General features: G+C 37.6%; 2 protein-coding genes across 2 annotated transcripts in view; both read right to left on the reverse strand.

Annotated features, from left to right (window-relative positions):
• Window positions 1-21,162, reverse strand: part of LOC127859743 (E3 ubiquitin-protein ligase TRIM33-like) — a 118,302-nt gene that overhangs the window by 36,408 nt on the left and 60,732 nt on the right. The window lies entirely within an intron of this gene.
• The window catches only part of LOC127859514 (DNA topoisomerase 2-binding protein 1-like), a 62,192-nt gene continuing 46,395 nt past the window's right edge, over window positions 5,366-21,162 (reverse strand). Inside the window, exons 20-27 of the mRNA XM_052397012.1 lie at window positions 19,577-19,713; window positions 16,963-17,056; window positions 15,946-16,052; window positions 11,328-11,450; window positions 11,098-11,219; window positions 7,225-7,294; window positions 6,253-6,383; window positions 5,366-5,678 (exon numbers count right to left, since the gene is read on the reverse strand). Of these exons, the coding sequence (XP_052252972.1) occupies window positions 5,597-5,678; window positions 6,253-6,383; window positions 7,225-7,294; window positions 11,098-11,219; window positions 11,328-11,450; window positions 15,946-16,052; window positions 16,963-17,056; window positions 19,577-19,713 (866 nt within the window). The 3' untranslated portion in view covers window positions 5,366-5,596. The remainder of the gene's footprint in view (window positions 5,679-6,252; window positions 6,384-7,224; window positions 7,295-11,097; window positions 11,220-11,327; window positions 11,451-15,945; window positions 16,053-16,962; window positions 17,057-19,576; window positions 19,714-21,162) is intronic.

Raw genomic sequence — 21,162 nt, forward strand, 5'->3', positions numbered from 1 at the left:
CACTTGCGGGGGTGGGGCCTGTTTGTCACATGTAAATATACTAGTGTTTTGTTATCAGGGGATCAGTAATTTGCCCCCATTAGTGTATCATTATTATGATTAGCGGATTAGTGGGACCGAATAACCATTAACGAGTGTTTGAAACCCGGGTTTGAAACAGTGAAGCCAGTTGCAAATTGGTCTTATTCATTTATTATCATGACCAAACTTATAACAATCTTACCTTTATCGGCGCAAATAAGAGAAGGTGCGAAGATAATTGGTTAAAATTAGTGTTAGCAAACTGTTTGGTCAGTTTTCAATAAAGTTTCAAGAGTTTTGCATCTTAAATATTTGATCACTTTAAGTACAATAATTTTCGGAAGTGTAAAATTAACAGTGCATTATGGGACAGCGGTTTCAAAGGGCACAGTTCAGATTTAATTGTAACAACCAATGGACGAGTGAGTTTAAATTAGATTGAATGCAATAGGATACAAAGCAATGTTTTATCGCGTCATACTCAGTCATTCGAAAATCGTGCTTTTCGGGGATTTTCTGAAAATCACGCAAAAATAAAAGTGAATTTCTGAAAACAATTTCCCTACATTTGGATGGAACTAATCATGACGTCATGATTGCTAATTTCTCTTTACCTGTTACGTTTTCAATGGCTACAAGTAACAATGATTTGAAACATGCATCGTAAAACTTGTAAAAGCTGTCAATCATAAAAAAGATCGATAGCCCATAATACGAAGCACAAGCTATTTTACCACCTGTATTATAGTTAAACGCAAACAAACAAACACAGATATATATGTTCTGTATTTATTTATACGGAGAATGTATATAAGTATATACATCACTATCTTTTAATTTCGTTTATTGTCTTTGATCCAATTTGATGCGTGGAGGCTGTATAATCTTCTGTAACAACACTGAAAAACACAATACACACAATGGGTAATAAAGTTGTTAACAATTAGCGCTAATCATTACAATTCTACCTAAACTAAGTCAACGAAGTCCATACAGCAGTACTGCTCTCGCGTTTTAGAGCAATGTCTCAGTTAAGTACACTGTGTAATCTACACCCTTTTGTTTCAAAACCGGATTTATCTTGATTACGAAACAGACGGACGATGTATGCGTGGATTCAGTTGGATTTTAGTGCCTCATGCCTTTGGTAATTCAGTCTTAATTTGTTCAAATATGGGACATAATTGTTCGTTAGGATCTTGAATTCGTCAATCGGTCTACTGACGATATACACGCAAATAAATGCCGGGCGATTAATAATGGTTTCACAGTAATTCAAATCTGCTCTCAGACTGTGAACATTTGTTCTCTTAACACAAGGATATCAGTAAAACTGATTGATGCTCCTCAATGATGCTTTGTCGATATATGGTTTAATTGTGTGGAAAAGTGTGACATTGAGAAAATCTTTTATTAGCCTCAGTGACCTTGACCCCAGCGACATCGAACCTCATCAAAAAGGAAGAGGTCCATACAAGGTACCTACATCCCTAATACATATGAGATCGATCAAATATTGAAGGCACCAAGAGAAACTGTAACCAAAGGGTGACTTTGAGAAAATCTATTATTAGCTTGGTGACCTTGACCCCAGTAACCTCAAACCTCATCAAAAGGTATAGGTCCATGCAAGGTACCCTCATGCCAAATATGTAAGAGATTGGTAAAATATTGAAGGCGCTATGAGAAACTGTAAGAAAATTGTGACGGAAAAATCTATTTTTAGCCTCGGTGTCCTTGACCTTGACCCCAGTGACCTCAAACCTCATCAAAAGGTAGAGGTCCATGAAAGGCACCTACATTTCAAATATGTTAAGATCGGAAAAATATTAAAGGTGCTATGAGAAACTATAACAAAATTGTGACAGATAAATCTATTATTAGCCTCAGTGACCTTGACTTTGACCCTAGTGACCTCAAACATCATCAAAAGGTAGAGGTCCATGCAAGGTACCTACATGCCAAATATGTAAAAGATCGGTAAACTATTGAAGGCGCTATTAGAAACTGTAACAAGTGTGACAGAAGTAAGTAACCCCAAACTGGCAATTATATGCTCCCCATATATATATATATATATATATAAATAAATATATATATATTTATATATAAATAATTATATTTATATTATAATAAATAAATATATATATATTTATATATATGGGGAGCATAAAAATCAACTAGGGCTTTGCCACAGATGTGACGAATACACCCACATGCCACATTGACATAATATATTTTGCATGTTGTCTTCACAAAAAACGGCGAACACCATGCTCAATGTTTAAAACGCACTAAGTGACCCCTTGACCTGGTTTTTGACCCTGCATGGCCCATGTTTGAACTTGACCTACACATCATCTAGATACAACTTCTGACCAAGTGTGGTGAAGATGGGATGAAAACTACTTGAATTAGAGAGCAGACACCATGATGAATAAGTAAAACGTACTAAGTGACCCAGTGACCTAGTTTTTGACCCAACATCATCTAGATACAACTTCAGACCAAGTTTGGTGAAGATCGGATGAAAACTACTTGAACAAGGGCTGTTTGTAAAACATGCATGCCCCCATATGGGCTGTCAGTTGTTGTGGCAGCCATTTTGTGAATACGTTTTTTTGTCACTGTGACCTTGACATTTGACCTAGTAACCTGAAAATCAATAGGGGTCATCTGCAAGTCATGATCAATGTACCTATGAAGTTTCATAATCCTAGGCGTAAGCATTCTTGAGTTATCATCCGGAATCCATTTTACTTTTTTGAGTCACTGTGACCTTGACCTTTGACCTGAAAATCAAAAGGGGTCATCTGCGAGTCGTGATCAATGTACCTATGAAGTTTCATGATCCTAGGCCTAAGCATTATTGAGTTATCATCCGGAAACCATTTTACTATTTCGAGTCACTGTGACCTTGACCTTTGACCTAGTGACCTGAAAATCAATAGGGGTCATCTGCCAGTAATGAGCAATGTACCTATAAAGTTTCATGATCCTAGGTCTAAGCGTCCTTGAGTTATCATCCGGAAACCATCTGGTGGACGGACGGATCGACCGACCTACCTACCGACATGTGCAAAACAATATAACCCTCTTTTTCGAAAGGGGGCATAATTAGAGAGCGGACACCATGCTCAATGTTTAAAATGCACTAAGTGATCCCCGTGACCTAGTTTTTGACCTGCCATGACCCATGTTCGAGCTTGGCCTAGACATCATGTAGATACAACTTCTGACCAAGTTTGGTGAAGATCGGATGAAAACTATTTGAATTAGAGAGCGGACACATGCCGACCGACAGACAAGCTCACTCCTATATACCCCCCTAAACTTCGTTTAGTGGGGGGGGTATAATTAGTGAGAGCAATCAAATAAAGGCAACATGTAACAACATCAATCAAAATTTTGCGGTCACTCATGTTTTTCTGTGTTAACCAGAGTTAGGGTATTGCATCAACCATGGAAACGAAAGATTAAACAGGGTTTCTGGATGAACCTGGGGTTATGGGTTGTGTCAACCAGAAAAATGATAGAGCGTCAACAAAGAAAAAGATTCACCAGGGTTATGAGGTGAACCTGGGGTAGTTTGTTGTGTAAACCAGAATTATGATAGGGTGTCAACTATGGAAAGAAATATCAACCAGGGTTATTGGTGAACCAGGCAAGTGGATCATCTAGGATGAGGGAATCAACCAAAAGGTCAATCAGAGCTAGTGTCAACAAATGGGTCAACAATGATAATGGTGTTGACCAAACCCAGGGTTTGTAAGGGTTCAGAGCTCCAGATAAGGATTTGTGAAATTAGTAACGGTACTGCCACTGACAGAAAGAAAAGGAGTAACACTGAAAATCAAGTAGTACCTGTACTACCATATCCAAAAATACAAGTAGTACTGTACTACCCGTGTTCTTGGATATTGATGGGTGCATAACTGACTTTACAGAAACAGTTGCAGCAATTATAATATATATATTTAGCTTCTTAAACAGTTACTTTATTAGGGTTTCCATTCTGAATTTTGATGCAAATACAACTACACATTAAAACTCATGAATAATCACTATTTCTTATTTTTGCTCTTCTTTTTGACAAGAAAACACAAGCCAACTTGTAAGCTTAGTAATTGAACACCAATGTCACTGTCTCATCTCAAAAGAATCATTGCTTTAGCAGTCAACTGTCAAAGTTGGCATAGACTATGTTAAAAGCTTAAGCAAACACTTCAACTGGGTTCACAGATTGAATGTCAGGATGGTTAGACGACCTTTTGTAGCCATTATATGACAACAAAGTGTTTTTTTTAACCGCTTTCAGTTTAGCCGGCCTTCCCTTGCGCGCAGACATATTGTTTTTGACGGGCTTACGAGTTACCGGAAATCACGCCACAGAACAGACAATAATACCGGAACCCAGTCTACAACTTTTTGGTAATTTAAATTACCGGTTAGGTTAGAGACCAACAAATTACGCCGCGCTCCCGCGGACATAACGGTACAGCCAGATTTTTTCCGTAAATGAATAAAAGGGATATTAAAGTCGTAATTGTACGTCCAGTTTATAAAAATAAATGCGTAAACCTTCATGAAAAAGCTGTATTTACGGCTGTACGGCCCTTATCTAGTGCTCTGAGGGTTAGTGGTTTAACCAAGGCTAGAATTTTGTCTCAGAAAATGGAGTTAACCAGGATTTGGGGTTCAACCAAGGCATAGGGATCAACCAAATTTGGGGGTCAACCACAGCAAGAAGGGTCAACCATGGCTGAGTTTCATGTTGAACTAGGGAGTTAACCAGGTCTAGGGTTTCAACCAGCATTTAGGGGTCAACTAGGGCTAGGGGATTAATTTAGGACCAGGGAGTGAACTAAATTGAGGGGGTCAACCACAACTATGAGGTATACCAGGACCAGCATGGGGAGTCAACAGGTACTCGTGCATCTAGCATTGCTAACTTGTATCTGAAAGTAGGTATACTGAGGTTCAAGGCTACCTAGAACGAGTCCCAGGACTACGAAGCTGGGTCAACTACAGCGTCCCAGGAATCCATTAGCCATAATTAGGGTTCCCAGGGCAACAAAGGGATCAACCAGTTTCACAAGACAAAGCGAGTCACTTTTAGTTCACAAGCAGCACTATCATGTGGGAACTTTTTTGGTTCCCCCTGGGTCCACCAGGATCAAAGTGTAGTATCTTATACCGATGGTACTTGATAACTTGACCCCTAAGACAAGACATCAGTAGGGTATCAAAAACATTTGCTTCACTAGTTCTGCTTGTTAAATTCAAGAGCCCTACATGATTTGCTGAGCAAAAAACTTGCTGGTAAATTTCAATAAGCCTGATGTAATGTATGTTCATTTTTATTTTAACTTTTATATATCAACAAAATACGTTTTTGAATTTATAAATATATGCAATGGGAGAAAAAGGCGAATTCCATAAAAATATGTAAATTGTACATTGCACAACACTTAGTAGTTTCAATCATTTACACTATTTAAGAGTTACTGGCATTGAAACACCATGTTGACGCTATTTCTAATTAACAAGTTTTTGCTGAAACACCATGTTTAGATCATCTACGTTTAGTTCGTTTTTGTAACTCGTCACCAGTTGAGCACTTCCGTTTCTTGCTCCCAGAGTCATTGTCTGACATCCTGAAAATTGAAAAAAAAAATTAAGTCATGCAGTCAAACCCTTAATGTTAGGTCATAAAATGAAACATTTTAATGAATTTGAGTTTATTTAAAACACAAAACAGGAACAGTCAATGGGGTTATACATGTATATACAGGGTGCAAGTATACAGGGTTAAATGTAAAAGTTCCTATTAATAAGGGTCAAATGATCTAGTCAACTTCCTTCTTTAGCAAAGGCTTTATAAAGGCCCCTTCCCCCAAGAGAAAGGCCTCAAAGAGTTTTTCTTTAAAATGATGGAATTTTTCCAAAATGTCAAGCTTACTTTGGGAATAGTTTTTCCCCTTCTCAGTTTTGTTGATATTTTTCGCAAAATTGAAGACCAGGCCCATTCCCGATATCAAGAAAAAAAGCCCTGGACTTGAAAGGTCAATATAAATAAGTGAAACTCCAGCTGCTCCAGCATTATTGCATTTCTATTATACACAAGTGTATACTTATTATCATTTCCAAGCAAAAACCTAGCCCCTCTACTAAGCTTCAACATAGAAGAATAAGAACAATTCCATAACTTATAGATTAAGAAACACTTACGCAGCCAGCAGGGCCTGAATCTCGGGCGGTGTGAATGCCGCCACGTCACTTTCCGGATTGCACAGGTATCCGCTGATGTATTCTGGTTTCAGACACAGACACCCGCTGGACAAGAGCTTCTCCAGGTCTTCCTGCAGACACAACGGAATATTGAGTCTACATTGCATATTTCTAAATTGGAGGAAGACAAGAGGTTATTACTTGGTTTTGGTAGATAGTCTTTTTTTAACCCTTTCAGTGCAGGAACCGAATTTTAAAGGCCTTTGCAAACAGTTTGGATCCAGATGAGACGCCACAAAACGTGGCGTCTCATCTGGATCCAAACTGTTTGCTATTCTGATAGTATTCTTTGAAAAAAAATTGAAGAAAAAGAAAAAATTCAGCAGACGACATTTTAGCAGACGACAAATTACCCAGCATGCAAAGGGTTAAATCCCAAGTCATCTTAGACACAAATATTTAAAATAAAATAGTGCCTGAGTTTATAACACTACCTTATATCTCCTGAGAAATGTGGATGTAATTGGCTCCAAAAACTCATAGCAATTTATGTGGGCCGACAAAGCTACTGTGGTATAAAAAGATAGAGCTAGAGTTACAGCTCTTGGGCCGTTCACATTGCCCCATAGAGACCTACCTACGAAAAAGTTTAGTGATTCATAAAATATTGAATTCATTATTTAACGGAGATGACTTCCAAAAACTTTATACGATTGCTGTGGGACAATAGGGCTTAATGCATTTGCATAACACGTCATCCCAGGTTAGCCAGTGCAGTCCACACAGGTTAACATGGGACGACTATTTCCAGTATTCTGAAATTTTACATCTAAAACCAGTCTATTCTCAGCAAAAATCCTGTAATGGAGGAAAATGTTGTCCCTCATTGCGGACTGGCACAGGCTAATCTGGGACACTTGACGCACATGCATTAAGCCACTTTTATGAGAGTGAGGCTCGTTAAATGCATACCTGTGGGACAGGTATCTTGTGTGGCTCCATCAGGACATGGGTGGCGTCCACTCGCGCAGGGAACGGTGGCCTGTAACAAGCAACCAGGGCTGGTGTACATAATGCTTTTAAAAGGAATCTTTACTTAACAAGACTTTTTCACAGATTTTTATTATTTTTAAAAATATTTTATTGTTCTACTAACAGAAATAACATAATAAGGAATAATTCTAACAGTAATAATAACAAGGAACACACATACAATAAGCCTACTCTAGGGATCGAATGAGGGAATTCTGGAAGCAAAAGAGAACACGCTACCACTACAACAAACAAGCTGAAGACATTTTTTGTGAACTTTAAAACAGAGCTAGGTAATACACTTTTGTGCTACATTACATTTTGCAATCGCTTTATAATTATTATTTTTATTTCGATTAATGAATACCAATAAAGGAACATATATTTTTAACAATTTTATTAGTCAGGTGTGTAATTTTGCTTGTTTGAATACCATGCATACTTTCTGCTTTGATTCTATGACATTTGTTTTTTAAATTGTCATTTTGCAAAACTGTGACAAAGTCCGTTTAAGCTGCACATAAGTTACAATTTACCTGTAACTATCTGTCAATAAATAACTGAGGTGAGAAATCATTGGTTCGTATTTGAAGTGGTAAACAAAAGCACATGGCCTCATCAACCAATAAATGACCTATAAACCATTGGACATAAACAGTTAAAAAGTGGCTAAAAACTTGTCTACTGTTTAATTTAATAATACACATTAAAGTATATGAGGTAGCATTTGGTGAATAATAAATTGGGATGTTATTTTACATCGAAGCATAATGGATTAATTATGGTAGATTCATTTTTTCTTCAACATGAAGGTGTGTGGATTCATTTGCTTTCTAACTCATGGAAATTAGTGTTCGACAAATAATATTGGTTTCACAGTAATGCACGTCATAATTCCAAAAAGACCCATATACACATCCAACTGCCAAACTTTTCTTTATGGACCAAATAGAAAAACCATACACAAACAAGAGATGTGTTTGTCAGAAACACAATGCTCCCTAATGTGCCGCTTTTATTTTATTTTTTGACCTTTGACCTTGAAGGATAAAATTGACCTTGACCTTTAACCACTCAAAATGTGCAACTCCATGATATACACATGCATGCCAAATATCAAGTTGCTATCATCAATATTGCAAAAGTAATGACCAAGGTTAAAGTTTTGAGACACACACAATGAATGAATGACTGACACAGTGACAAACAGACAGGCCAAAAACAATATACCCATGATCTTTCGATCCGGGGGCATACAAATCTTTTTTCAAGGTGTTCATGTCAAATGTTCCACTGATTGTTTATGTCCCTTTTTTTTACCAGAGCAAATTTATCTACTGCTATTTTTTTCTAAATCACCTCTTTTTACCAGATCAGAGTAAATCAAATATCAGCCTTGTTTTTGGAAATCTGGGCTTAATGCATGTGATTTAAATGTTGTCCTAGACAGGGTTCCCAACTTTTTGTATGAACAAAATTCCCTGACTTTTCCCTGATGAAAAACTAGAGCTTTGTTACAGACGTGACGTATACCCCCACATGCTGCATTGACACAGACTATTTTGCATGCTGTCTTCACAAAACAAGAGAAGCTAATTTATGGTGATTTTTAAGAATTATTATGCCATTATCATTTATGGCCATTTTGACCTTCGAACTCTTGAATTCTTTCGCATGACATGCCATCCTATTACTGTGAACAAAATAAATGTACAGAGACATTTTAAAATCTCACAATTAATGACATAGTTATGGCCCGAACAAGATTTTTTATGGCCATTTTTGAATTTGAACTCAAAGTGTGACCTTGACCTTTGAGATATCGACATAATTCTTTCATGTGACACACCGTCCAATGATGGTGAACGAATGATTTTAAAATCTCACAATGAACGACATAGTTATGGCCTGGACAAGCTCATTTATGGTCATTTTTTACCTTTGAACTTAGTGTGACCTTGAAGATATCGCCGTAATTCTTTCCCCCGACACACCGTCCAATGATGGTGAACAAATGTGCCAAATGATTTAAAAAACTCACAATGAACAATATAGTTATGGCCCGGACAAGCTCATTTGTGGCCATTTTTTACCTTTGAACTTAGTGTGACCTTGACCTTGGAGATATCGACGTAGTTCTTTTGCGCGACACACCGTTCAATGATGGTGAACAAATGTGCCAAATTATTTTAAAATCTCACCATGAACGACATAGTTATTGCCCAGACAAGCTCATGTTTGGCCATTTTTGACATTTGAACTCAAAGTGTGACCTTGACCTTGGAGATATCAACGTAATTCTTTCGTGCGACACACTGTCCAATGATGGTGAACAAATGTGCCAAATGATTTTAAAATCTCACAATGAAAGACATAGTTACGGCCCCGACAAGCTCATTTATGACCTTTGAACTCAAAGTGTGACCTTTAACTTGGAGATATCGAAGTTATTCTTTCGTGCGACACACCGTCCAATGATGGTGAACAATTGTGCCAAATGATTTTAAAATCTCACAATGAACGACATAGTAATGGCCCGGACAAGCTCATTTATGGCCATTTTTGACCTTTGAACTCAAAGTGTGACCTTGACCTTTGAGATATTGACATAATTCTTTCGTACGACACACCGTCCAATGATGGTGAACAAATTTGCCAAGTGATTTTAAAATCTCACAATGAACAACATAGTTATGGCCCAGACAATCTAATTTATGTCCATTTTTGACCTTTGAACTCAAAGTGTGACCTTGACCTTGGAGATATCAACCTAATTTGTTTGCGCGACACACTGTCCAATGATGGTGAACAAATGTGCCAAATGGTTTTAAAAACTCACAATAAACGACAAAGTTATGGCCCGGACAAGCATTTTACCTTTGAACTCAAAGTGTGACCTTGACCTTTGAGATATTGACGTACTTCTTTCACGCGACACACCGTCCCATGATGGTGAACAAATGTACCAAGTCATTTTAAAATCTAACGATAAATGACATAGTTATGGTCCGGACAAACTTTCTGTTTAAAACGCACTAAGTGACCCCGTGACCTAGTTTTTGACAGGGCATGACCCATATAAAAACTTGACCTAGACATCATCTAGATACATCTTCTGACCAAGTTTGGTGAAGATCTGATGACATTTTCGGGACAGACAGACCGACAACGTTACTCCTATATAGCCCCCATTACCAGTAATGGGGGTATAATAAAAATTCCAGGATAATAATTTCGACCTATTTCTTGTTTTAGACACCCTCAATAAATAGCAGTTGCAGACAATAACATGTCTTATATTTATGTAATGTTATTGCAATGGCCTCCCATCTCCCAACACAGCCATCCTAGACAAAGAAGTAGGTATTTACTAATAGTACACTAAGCTAAATGTATACTACAAAGCCACCATAGCCATGCAGAGGAATCGATTTGCTGTTTTAATTGTACGGACTTTTGGACAGAAGTTGGGAAAGTTTGACCGAACAAACTTCCCTGATTTTCCCCTGATTTCAGGAACTTTTCCCAAATTCCCTGACTTTTCCCTGACTGGAAAAAGGAAAAGTCTTTTTCCAGGTTTTCCCTGATTTCCAGGTTGGCTGGGAACCCTGCTAGATTAGCCTGCGCAGTCCAAACAGGCTAAAAATTGCCAATAATTTCAGCCTCAACTTTCTGCTATGAAGAGACTTCCTTTGTTTAAAAAAACAAAACAATTAAAGCGGAAAGATTGGTCCCTGATTAGCCTGTGCAGACTGATCAGGCTAGTCTGGGACGACATTTTCAGCACATTCATAAGCCCAGCTCATATGGTACCTCATGTTCAGCACAGTGGCCCCTCCAGCCGTTAGTAGGCGGATGAAGTTGCTGACTTTCCCCTTCTCACAGATCAGAATCACACGCCACGTTGAGAATGCTCCAAACTGGGTCGATGAGACCTGATTAAGCAATAACAAACTGTAAACTCATTAACATTCGTTGTCATGAAATTTTATGTTGTTTTTTTTTAAAGATATTTTTCGTGGACATGTAAATTTAGGGATTACCTGTCGTTGCTGGGACAACTTGATTCTCCACTCCCTGGCGGCTGCCGCCAGCAGACGAACGCTGTTGTCCATGTTCTTCACAAGAGCCAGGGTACCTTCCCCACCCCACTCGAAGAAATCCTCCTGAAACAGGGAGAGAAAAAAACTTTTACAATTGCTTGGTTTAAACACTATTTATTTAGTTCATTGAAAGTACATATAAGCAATACAATACAAACAAACATCTTATTTTCTTGGTTCATTGAAAGTACATATAAGCAATACAATACAAACAAACATCTTATTTTCTTGGTTCATTGAAAGTACATATAAGCAATACAATACAAACAAACATCTTATTTTCTTGGTTCATTGAAAGTACATATAAGCAATACAATACAAACAAACATCTTATTTTCTTGGTTCATTGAAAGTACATATAAGCAATACAATACAAACAAACATCTTATTTTCTTGGTTCATTGAAAGTACATATAAGCAATACAATACAAACAAACATCTTATTTTCTTGGTTCATTGAAAGTACATATAAGCAATACAATACAAACAAACATCTTATTTTCTTGGTTCATTGAAAGTACATATAAGCAATACAATACAGACATACATCTTATTTTCTTGGTTCATTGAAAGTACATATAAGCAATACAATACAAACATACATATTATTTTCTTGGTTCATTGAAAGTACATATAAGCAATACAATACAAACATACATATTATTTTCTTGGTTCATTGAAAGTACATATAAGCAATACAATACAGACATACATATTATTTTCTTAGTTCATTGAAAGTACATATAAGCAATACAATACAGACATACATATTATTTTCTTAGTTCATTGAAAGTACATATAAGCAATACAATACAAACATATTATTTTCGAACAATATATTAGGCAGGTAGAATTGCATTATTGCTTAACATAAAGGCTGTAAAATACAATTAGACAGAATTGAGAAGGAAGTTCAAGGCTTATACTATGTCTCTCTTCTGTCAGAAGTGCTGCAATTGCTTGCCCACACTGGCAACAATCTTCAGTACTTTGGTTGTCCCGCCAAAGCGTAACAAGCCCAGAACCAAGTACGTGTCATGTGTATCTAATACTTTCTTTTAACAAAAAGAAACAACACATTATAACACAACAACATTGCTGAAATGACACACTGTGGGTGCATTTTGTCCTATTATGAGCCTGTAATGAATGAATTCCTTGGCTAAAACAAATGAATGGCATTTTATTTTACTTTTTTTCCGGTTAAAATTTTAATCCACAGTTGCCTATTATATTCAATCCCCATTAATTGCAAAGAATTGTTTTCAAGCTTCAAAAAGCTAGTTTCTCCACCTGACTACAAATTTTCAAAATTGAATTGCCTGTGCCAAAATCAACTCACCCCAGGCAAAGGGGCAACCACTCATTTCTATCTCTGTGAACACATAAACCATACATGAAACAATATCAGGGCTTTCTATTTAACTATAGCTCTAGTCAAGTAAAGGCTACAACCTCTCAGAAAATTTCTTCATATTCATTGAGTTTTCCCCCCAAAATGACATTAACAACTGGCTATTTCAAACCCCAATCGGTTATACCAGTTACATTTATTTCAAAATTTGGTTTCCAAAGGCCATTTTGTTCCCATATTTGATGGCTAGTGCCCCCCCCCCCACACACACACAGTTCTTATGTTCCATTACTTGTCCACTTTTCGAAATCTTCCTGAAAAACAGGTACATAAATGAACCGGAATCAAAAATATTTGGGATATATTATACAGTATAATTGCAATAACTCGAGCTGGCAATATCTCGAAAACTGGCGATTACTCGAGCATTAAAGAAAGTCCCTAGCATTTTCCTTTAATGTCTATATAAAAATACCAGCGATAACTCAAACATGCGATTTTCGATAACACGAGGGCGTGTGCCGGTCCCTGAAAGGCATTTCACACCTAATTAACTGGCAATTATTCGAGGACGCTTTCTCGTCTGATCGGTTCTAAAAATCTTCGAGTTGTGAAAGCACCGCAATCAAGCAGACAAAAGACGCTCGATAAGATGTGAAGTTTGTTGCAATTTGAGAAACACTGCAAATTGTCATCCTTTGAGAAGTAGATCAAAGCTACACAGTTTTAATGATAATTAAATAATTACCAGCAATCGATAATTATTGCGAAACGTCTTCCGCCATCAGTTCCGGGAAGCTAATGGGTTGCGACAATCTTCAATCCTTGACTTTGCGCAGCACAAGTCTGACTAATGTTAATAAAATGCAAAGTGTGTAGTGATTATGTTGTTTTTAGTGTGTTTTTTTTTCATGCGCATGTACGTACCTTGTGTGCTTTTTAAAAAATAATTATGCTACATGTACAGTGAATATTGATGAGATATTTTTGATAATATATATGTTTTGTGTGTATGTTGAAATAATAAAATGAAATTAAGATCATCTTAATTGTTTTGTTTATAATACTGTAATCTTAAGCGATTTTTACAAAGCCTTTTCTTACTCTAGCACCGTCTTACATGTAAATAAAGCGTTTGCGGTCAGAATTTAGCATTATAAACCGAGACAGTGAACACAAATAATACCGTGGATTACTCAAAACCTGCGATTACTCGAGCATCGATGTCGGTCCCGTGCTTCCTCGAGTTATCGCAGTTTTACTGTAATAAGAATTCACTCTCTGCTCAGACTTTGGGTTTCATTCTCAGACTTTGGGTTTCATTCTTTGCTCCAACATGGGATTTCATTAATTTTCTGCTCAGACTTTGGGTTCCATTATATTGCTTGCTAAGACTTTGGGTTCCATTACATTCTTTGCTAAGAATTTGTATTCCATTACCGGTATTGGGCTCCATTACATTCTTTACTCAGACTTAGGGCTCCATTATATTCTTTGCTCAGAATTCTGATTCCAGTACCGGTAAAGGGTTCCATTACATTCTTTACTCAGACTTAGGGCTCCATTACAGGTATATTCTTTATTCACACTAGTTTAACAGACTTCCCGAAACTCAACAGCCTTCAGTCAGACATTTGGTCTGACTGGTCAGAATTTTCTGTCAGACCTTAGGTTTTTCTGTCAGACCAAAGAACATACGTGAAATTCAAACAAAATTGAGAATTTTTATTTTTTATCATATAACTTTGAGTAACAAAGTAAAGTAACAAAGTTTGTTAACATCCACTTCCTCATTATTCAAGTCACTAAGAAAATCACTATCTGTATCGTATCTATTTAAAAGCTTAATGACATCTTCAATGTCTGTGAGTGTCCAGGCTCGGGCTCCTTGATGGTAATTGCTCTGGAAAGAAACGATATCATCTGTTTATTCTTAAGTTAATCACATTGTTATGAGTGACAAAGTAATATGTTTAAACTCATGGTCTGCCTGTCTTCCGAGACTCAACGAATTTACGAGGGGGCGCTTATCCTCGTATTATTTCCACTAGCTCACGGGCGTTTGCATCTGCAACCCATTTTGGATTTTCAGGCTTTGCGACATTCAAAAACTTCTACATTATGTATACTTACTTATTTACTTCAAATTTACTAAATTCAAAAGAAGAAAAATGAAAACTAAATCACCTGGTTATAAATCCCCGTTAAACTCCGTGCTTGTTCCTTGATATCGCTGATAACTGCAAGCTGTTGCTTTGTTTAATTTTCACTTTTGTTTAAACTAAAAGTCGATCGAATGATGGTCAAATGTACCTATCCTGGCTTGAAGCATGCATTTATTTACTCGTCGACAATAAGCAGGGAACCCAATGTATTTCTATAACATTTGTCACCCAGCAAGGACATATTATTTCCGATTTTTGACAATACAACTTTGAACCAATTAACAGCAGGTTAACTGACAGACAAATACATTTGAATTTCACAAAATCTCGTCTTTCACAAAATCGGCAAAGTGTGTATTCTGCCGTATTTCGCCGATGTGCTATAAATACTTTTAATTTCTTGGGAAAACCCGAAAATATCTGTGTCAGACATTTTTGGCCGACGATTTAAGAATTTTGATCGGCCCTTTATTGTTTGTGTCGGACATGTCCGTAGGTCCAACGGAGTTTCGGGAAGTCTGGTTTGATTAAAGTTATGCTCATACTTCGGGTTCCTGTACATCCCCACTCCTACAAATATTCACAAAAACAATTAATAAAGCCTTGAAACATAATCATATTGGATATGAGAGAGTCTATAGTCTAATGGTAGCCCAGTGACACCACAACTCGACAGCCACAGTTTAGATCCCACACTCAATCCTTGCCAACTAACTCCTCTGTCTCTGAGACAATTTGGTGTTTGTTGTTGGCCGTTAAGACTGTCAGATGAGCCTAGTTCTGGGAAAACTGGGCTTAAAGCACATTGGTAAAATGTCATCCCAGTTTAGCCTGTGTAGTCTGCACAGGCTTATCAGGAACGACACTTCCCACTTTAATTGGGTTTCCGTTTAGAAAAGACCTAGTTTAAATGAAAATTCCATAAAAGTGGAAAGTGTCATCCCTAAAAGCATCTACTGTCTGCACAGGCTAATCTGGGACAACACTTAATGCACATGCATTAAGCCCAGTTTTCCTAGAACGACGCTCATATATTTACCTTCACAAACTGCCCCTCCTCTCTGCATGCATTGAAGTATGATTTGTGAAGGATCCATTTCCCAGAGGCCAGACATGCTAAGAACTTCTCATTTCGCGTTATCTTATCTGAAAGAAATATTTCATTTATAAATGTTGTTTATTAACCATTTAAACATGTGCCTTTTCACTTATAATGCGCACTGTAAATAATGCTAGTTACTACTATATACTTGTTAAAATTAAGAACGGTAAGTAACTCAGGAATAGAGATAACCAGATACACTTTCTGACCAAGTGTGGTGAAAAACGGATGAAAACTACTTAAATTTGAGAGCCGACACCATGCTGAATGTGTAAAACGTACTAAGTGACCCAGTGACCTAGTTTTTGACCCGGCATGACCCATATTCTAACTTGACCTAGACATCATCTAGATACAACTTCTAACCAAGTTTGGTGAAGCTCTGAATTATTGAATTAGATTGAATTAGAGAGCGGACAACATGCTGAATGTTAAAAACGCACTAATAGGCCCTGTGACCTATTTTTTGATCCGGCAAGGCCCATGTTCAAACTTGGTCTAGACATCATCTAGATACAACTTCTGACCAAATTTGGTGAAGATCGGATGAAAACTACTTGAATTAGAGAGCGGACACGGACCAACCGACCGACAGACAAGCTCACTCCTATATACCCCCCTAAACTTCTATTAGTGGGGGTATAAAAAGTGTCTTGCACATTGAAATTCTAGTATTGACATACTGAAGTGCAAACAGACATCATATTGCTGATTTAAATTTGATGTTAATGGTGTGGCGGTTTTTTCCTACCACATTCTTTTGTTATTTCAGAAAAGTTTGAGAAAATTGACCTCCTAACTAGAACATACCAATAACAAGGTGTGTGCAGGCGATGTCAGACTGCTGTGAGTCTATCACCCAACCTCCTAACTAGAACATACCAATAACAAGGTGTGTGCAGGTGATGTCAAACTGCTGTGAGTCTATCACTTGACCTCCTAACTAGAACATACCAATAACAAGGTGTGTGCAGGCGATGTCAAACTGCTGGGCGTCTATCACTCGACCTCCAAGCTGCTCAACAAGGGCACCGTATGTATCTCTCTCCTGAAAAAGAACAGAAAGTCATTTGAGCCGTGCTCTTGGAAAACAGGGCTTAATGCTAGTGGGTAAAGTGTCGTCCCAGATCAAAGACAACACTTTTCCACTTTGATGGTGTTTCTCCTTTAAAGGATGTGTCTTTTTCACGAAAGTCCAATTAAGATGGCATGTTTTGTCCCTCATAAGCCTTGGCTGACTGCACAGGCTGATTAAGCTCAGCACTTTCTGCTTTCATGGTGTCTTTTGGTTAAAGGAAGTGTCTATATTAATTAAATTAAAAATCCAATCAAGATGGAAATGCCCTGATTAGCCTTAGCTGACTGCACAGGCTAATAAAAGACGACACTTTACACACAAGCATTAAAACCTGTTTCCCCCAGTCAGGCTCATTTGTTTAGCTTGCAAACAACCCTCATGGCTTACAGACTTATCTAATCTACACATATCATACGACTTCTTGTATGGTCTAAACTAGAGCTTTGTCACCGACGTGACGTATATTCCACATGCCGCATTGACACAGACTATTTTGCATCCTTAGAAAAAAAAAAAAAAAAAAAAAAAAAAAAAAAAAAAATCATTTATGGCCATTTTTGACCTTTGACCTCAAAGTGTGACCTTGACCTTGGAGGTATCGACATAATTCTTTTGTGTGACACACCGTCAAATGATGGTGAACAAATGATTTTAAAATGTCACAAAAAAGATATAGCCCGGACAAGGTCATTTATGGCTATTTTTTACCTTTCAACTCAGGACACACCGTCCAATGATGATGAACAAATGAGCCAAATGATTTGAAAATCTCAAAATGAACGACATAGTTATGACCCTGACAAGCTCATTTAAGGCAATTTTTGACCTTTGAACTCAAAGTGCGACCTTGACCTTGAAGATATCGACGTAATTCTTTTGCGCAACATACTGTGATGGTGAACAAATGTGCCAAATGATTTTAAAATCTCACAATAAATGACATAGTTATGGCCCTGACAAGCTCATGTTTTGCCTTTTTTGACCTTTGAACTCAAAGTGTGACCTTGACATTCATTGGAGATATTGACATAATTCTTTCGCGCGACACACCGTCCAATAATGGTGAACAAAAGTGCCAAATGATTTTAAAATCTCACAATAAATGACAAAGTTATGGACCAGACAAGCTCATTTATGGCCATTTTTGACCTTTGAAGTCAAAGTGTGACCTTGACCTTTGAGATATTGACGTAATTCTTTCGCGCAACACACTGTCCAATAATGGTGAACAAATGTGCCAAATGATTTTTAAATCTCACAATGAACAACATAGTTATTGCCCGGACAACAGACAGACCGACAAAGTGACTCCTATATAGCCCCCATTACCAATGGTAATGGGATTGGTAATGGGGGTATAATGAAGTCAAAATCAAAACAGCCAGTCAAATGCTGTAACATAAACAGCCAAGTTTGCAGTCAATGTTGCTGACATCAAGTCTAATGATGTAACATAAACAGCAAAGATGGCTATCAATGTTGCTGCTAGCAAGTCAAGTGCTGTAACATAAACAGCAAAGATGGCTGTCCATTTTGATGCTAGAAAGTCAAATGCTGTAACATAAACAACCAATATGGCAGTTAATTTTGCTGACAGCAAGTCTAATTCTGTAACATAAACCGCAAAGATTGCAGTCAATTTAGCTGCTAGCAAGTCAAGTGCTGTAACATAAACAGCAAAGATGGCAGTCAATTTGCTGCTAGAAATTCAAATGCTGTAACATAAACAGCCAAAATGGCAGTTTATTTTGCTGACAGCAAGTCAAATGCTGTAACATAAACAGCCAAAATGGCAGTTTATTTTGCTGACAGCAAGTCAAATGCTGTAACATAAACAACCAATATGGCAGTTAATTTTGCTTACAGCATGTCAAATGCTGTAACATAAACCGCCAAGCTGGCAGATAATTTTGCTGCTATCAAGTCTAATACTGTAACATTAACTGCCAAGATGGCAGCAACTATTACCGTAGGTTTCCACGTATAGCGCGCAGTGTTTTACCTCCAAAATTCAAATTAAAAAGCTGGTGCGCGCTATACATTGATACAACACTATTCTGGCTGCTAAATTGGTAAAAAATATGTTGTATACCGGTAATCGTAAATAATCAAAATGGCCACCATGTTTTTTTCCAGAAAACTACCACCCTGTAATCGTACAGACTGAGGGGCCATTGTCGAAACAACAAGAAGTCGCTACTGGTAGATATGAATGCGGTAGAAGAAGTTTTGGTCAAAATAAATTTGTTTGAATAAACTTGCGGACATTTCTTTGTTTGTGTTTTTACACTTCTTTATTGATGAATTCCGATGGGGATTGTTGTCGACATTCCGGATAGCAGGCAAGGGTAGGTACAAACGAGGTCTTTTTTGCGGGTAATTATCAGTTTTAATTCACTTATATTTCTCTATAAACCAGCCGAAAGCATAAAATAAAGTGCAGTCATTCCCACAGAAGTAATCAATGTTTGGAAATTCCTTCCAACTTACAGCAGCCTCAATCCCCGACATGATAAATACAGGTGGTGGCCTCTTGAAGGTTACTTCTTCCTCATCATCATCATTGTCATCATCAAGTACAATAGGCTGTGGTGGGGTCACTTTTGGGGCTTTACCCACCGGAAACGCTAATGTAGAAAAAACAAGAATATCAGTGAAACTGATGGATGCTTCCTGATGATGCGCTTTGTCAATCTACGTGTTAGTAACCACCTAAAAAATCAATTATTAGCCTCAGTGACCTTGACCTCAAACCTCATCAAAAGGTAGAGGTCCATGCAAGGTGTCTACATGCCAAATATGTCTACATGCCAAATATGTAAGAGATTGGTAAAATATTGAAGGCACTATGAGAAACTGTAACAAAATTGTTACGAAAAAATATATTATTAGCCTTGGTGACCTTGAGCTTGACCCCAGTGGCCTCAAACCTCATCAAAAGGTAGAGGTCCATGAAAGGTACCTACATGCCAAATATAGCAAACAGAATAAAACCTGAAAAGACTGCGAGTTATACGTAGGCTGTTGTGGTTTTATGCTGGTTGCATACACCCATTTTAACTATGCTTCTTAGAGGGAAAGGGTTAAGTAGATGCATTCTGAAATCCTGGGAAAACTACTCACTAAATGTGCAGACTGAGAGTCAGTTAATTGATAAAGTGACTGCAGACTGGGAGTCAGTTAATTGATAAAGTGACTGCAGACTGGGAGTCAGTTAATTGATAAAGAGACTGCAGACTGGGAGTCAGTTAATTGATAGAGACTGCAGACTGGGAGTCAGTAAATTGATAAAGAGACTGCAGACTGGGAGTCAGTTAATTGATAAAGTGACTGCAGACTGGGAGTCAGTTAATTGATAAAGTGACTGCAGACTGGGAGTCAGTTAATTGATAAAGTGACTGCAGACTGGGAGTCAGTTAATTGATAAAGAGACTGCAGACTGGGAGTCAGTTAATTGATAAAGAGACTGCAGACTGGGAGTCAGTTAATTGATAAAGAGACTGCAGACTGCGAGTCAGTTTATTGATAAAGTGACTGCAGACTGGGAGTCAGTTTATTGATAAAGTGACTGCAGACTGGGAGTCAGTTAATTGATAAAGAGACTCACTCTGGGAAAACCGGGGTTATTGCGCAGTCCACACATGCTTATCAGGCACAAAACACTTAGACCTGATTTCAGTTTATAAGACACTTCATACTAACAAAATATTCCATGAAAACGCAAAGTTTCGTTCCTGATTAACCTGTGCAGACAGCACGGACTAATCTGGAATGCTACCTTACTCACATGCATGATATTATATTTTCAGATATCGGATATTTTCAAAAAGGTCTGCTCATACATTGCTAAAAAGACAATTTACCAAACATTTATCACCGAATGCTGAAAACAAGAGCTGACGTGTTTGTGAAACACAATGCCCCTTACTGTGCCGCTTTGAAGCCATATAATTGACCTTTGACCTTGAAAGATGACTTTGACGTTGACCTTTCACCATTCAAAATGTGCAGCTCCATGAGATACACATGCATGCCAAATATCAAGTGCTATCTTCAATATTGCAAAAGTTATGACC

This window comes from Dreissena polymorpha, chromosome 15, assembly GCF_020536995.1.
Source record: "Dreissena polymorpha isolate Duluth1 chromosome 15, UMN_Dpol_1.0, whole genome shotgun sequence".
Lineage (NCBI taxonomy): Eukaryota > Metazoa > Mollusca > Bivalvia > Myida > Dreissenidae > Dreissena > Dreissena polymorpha.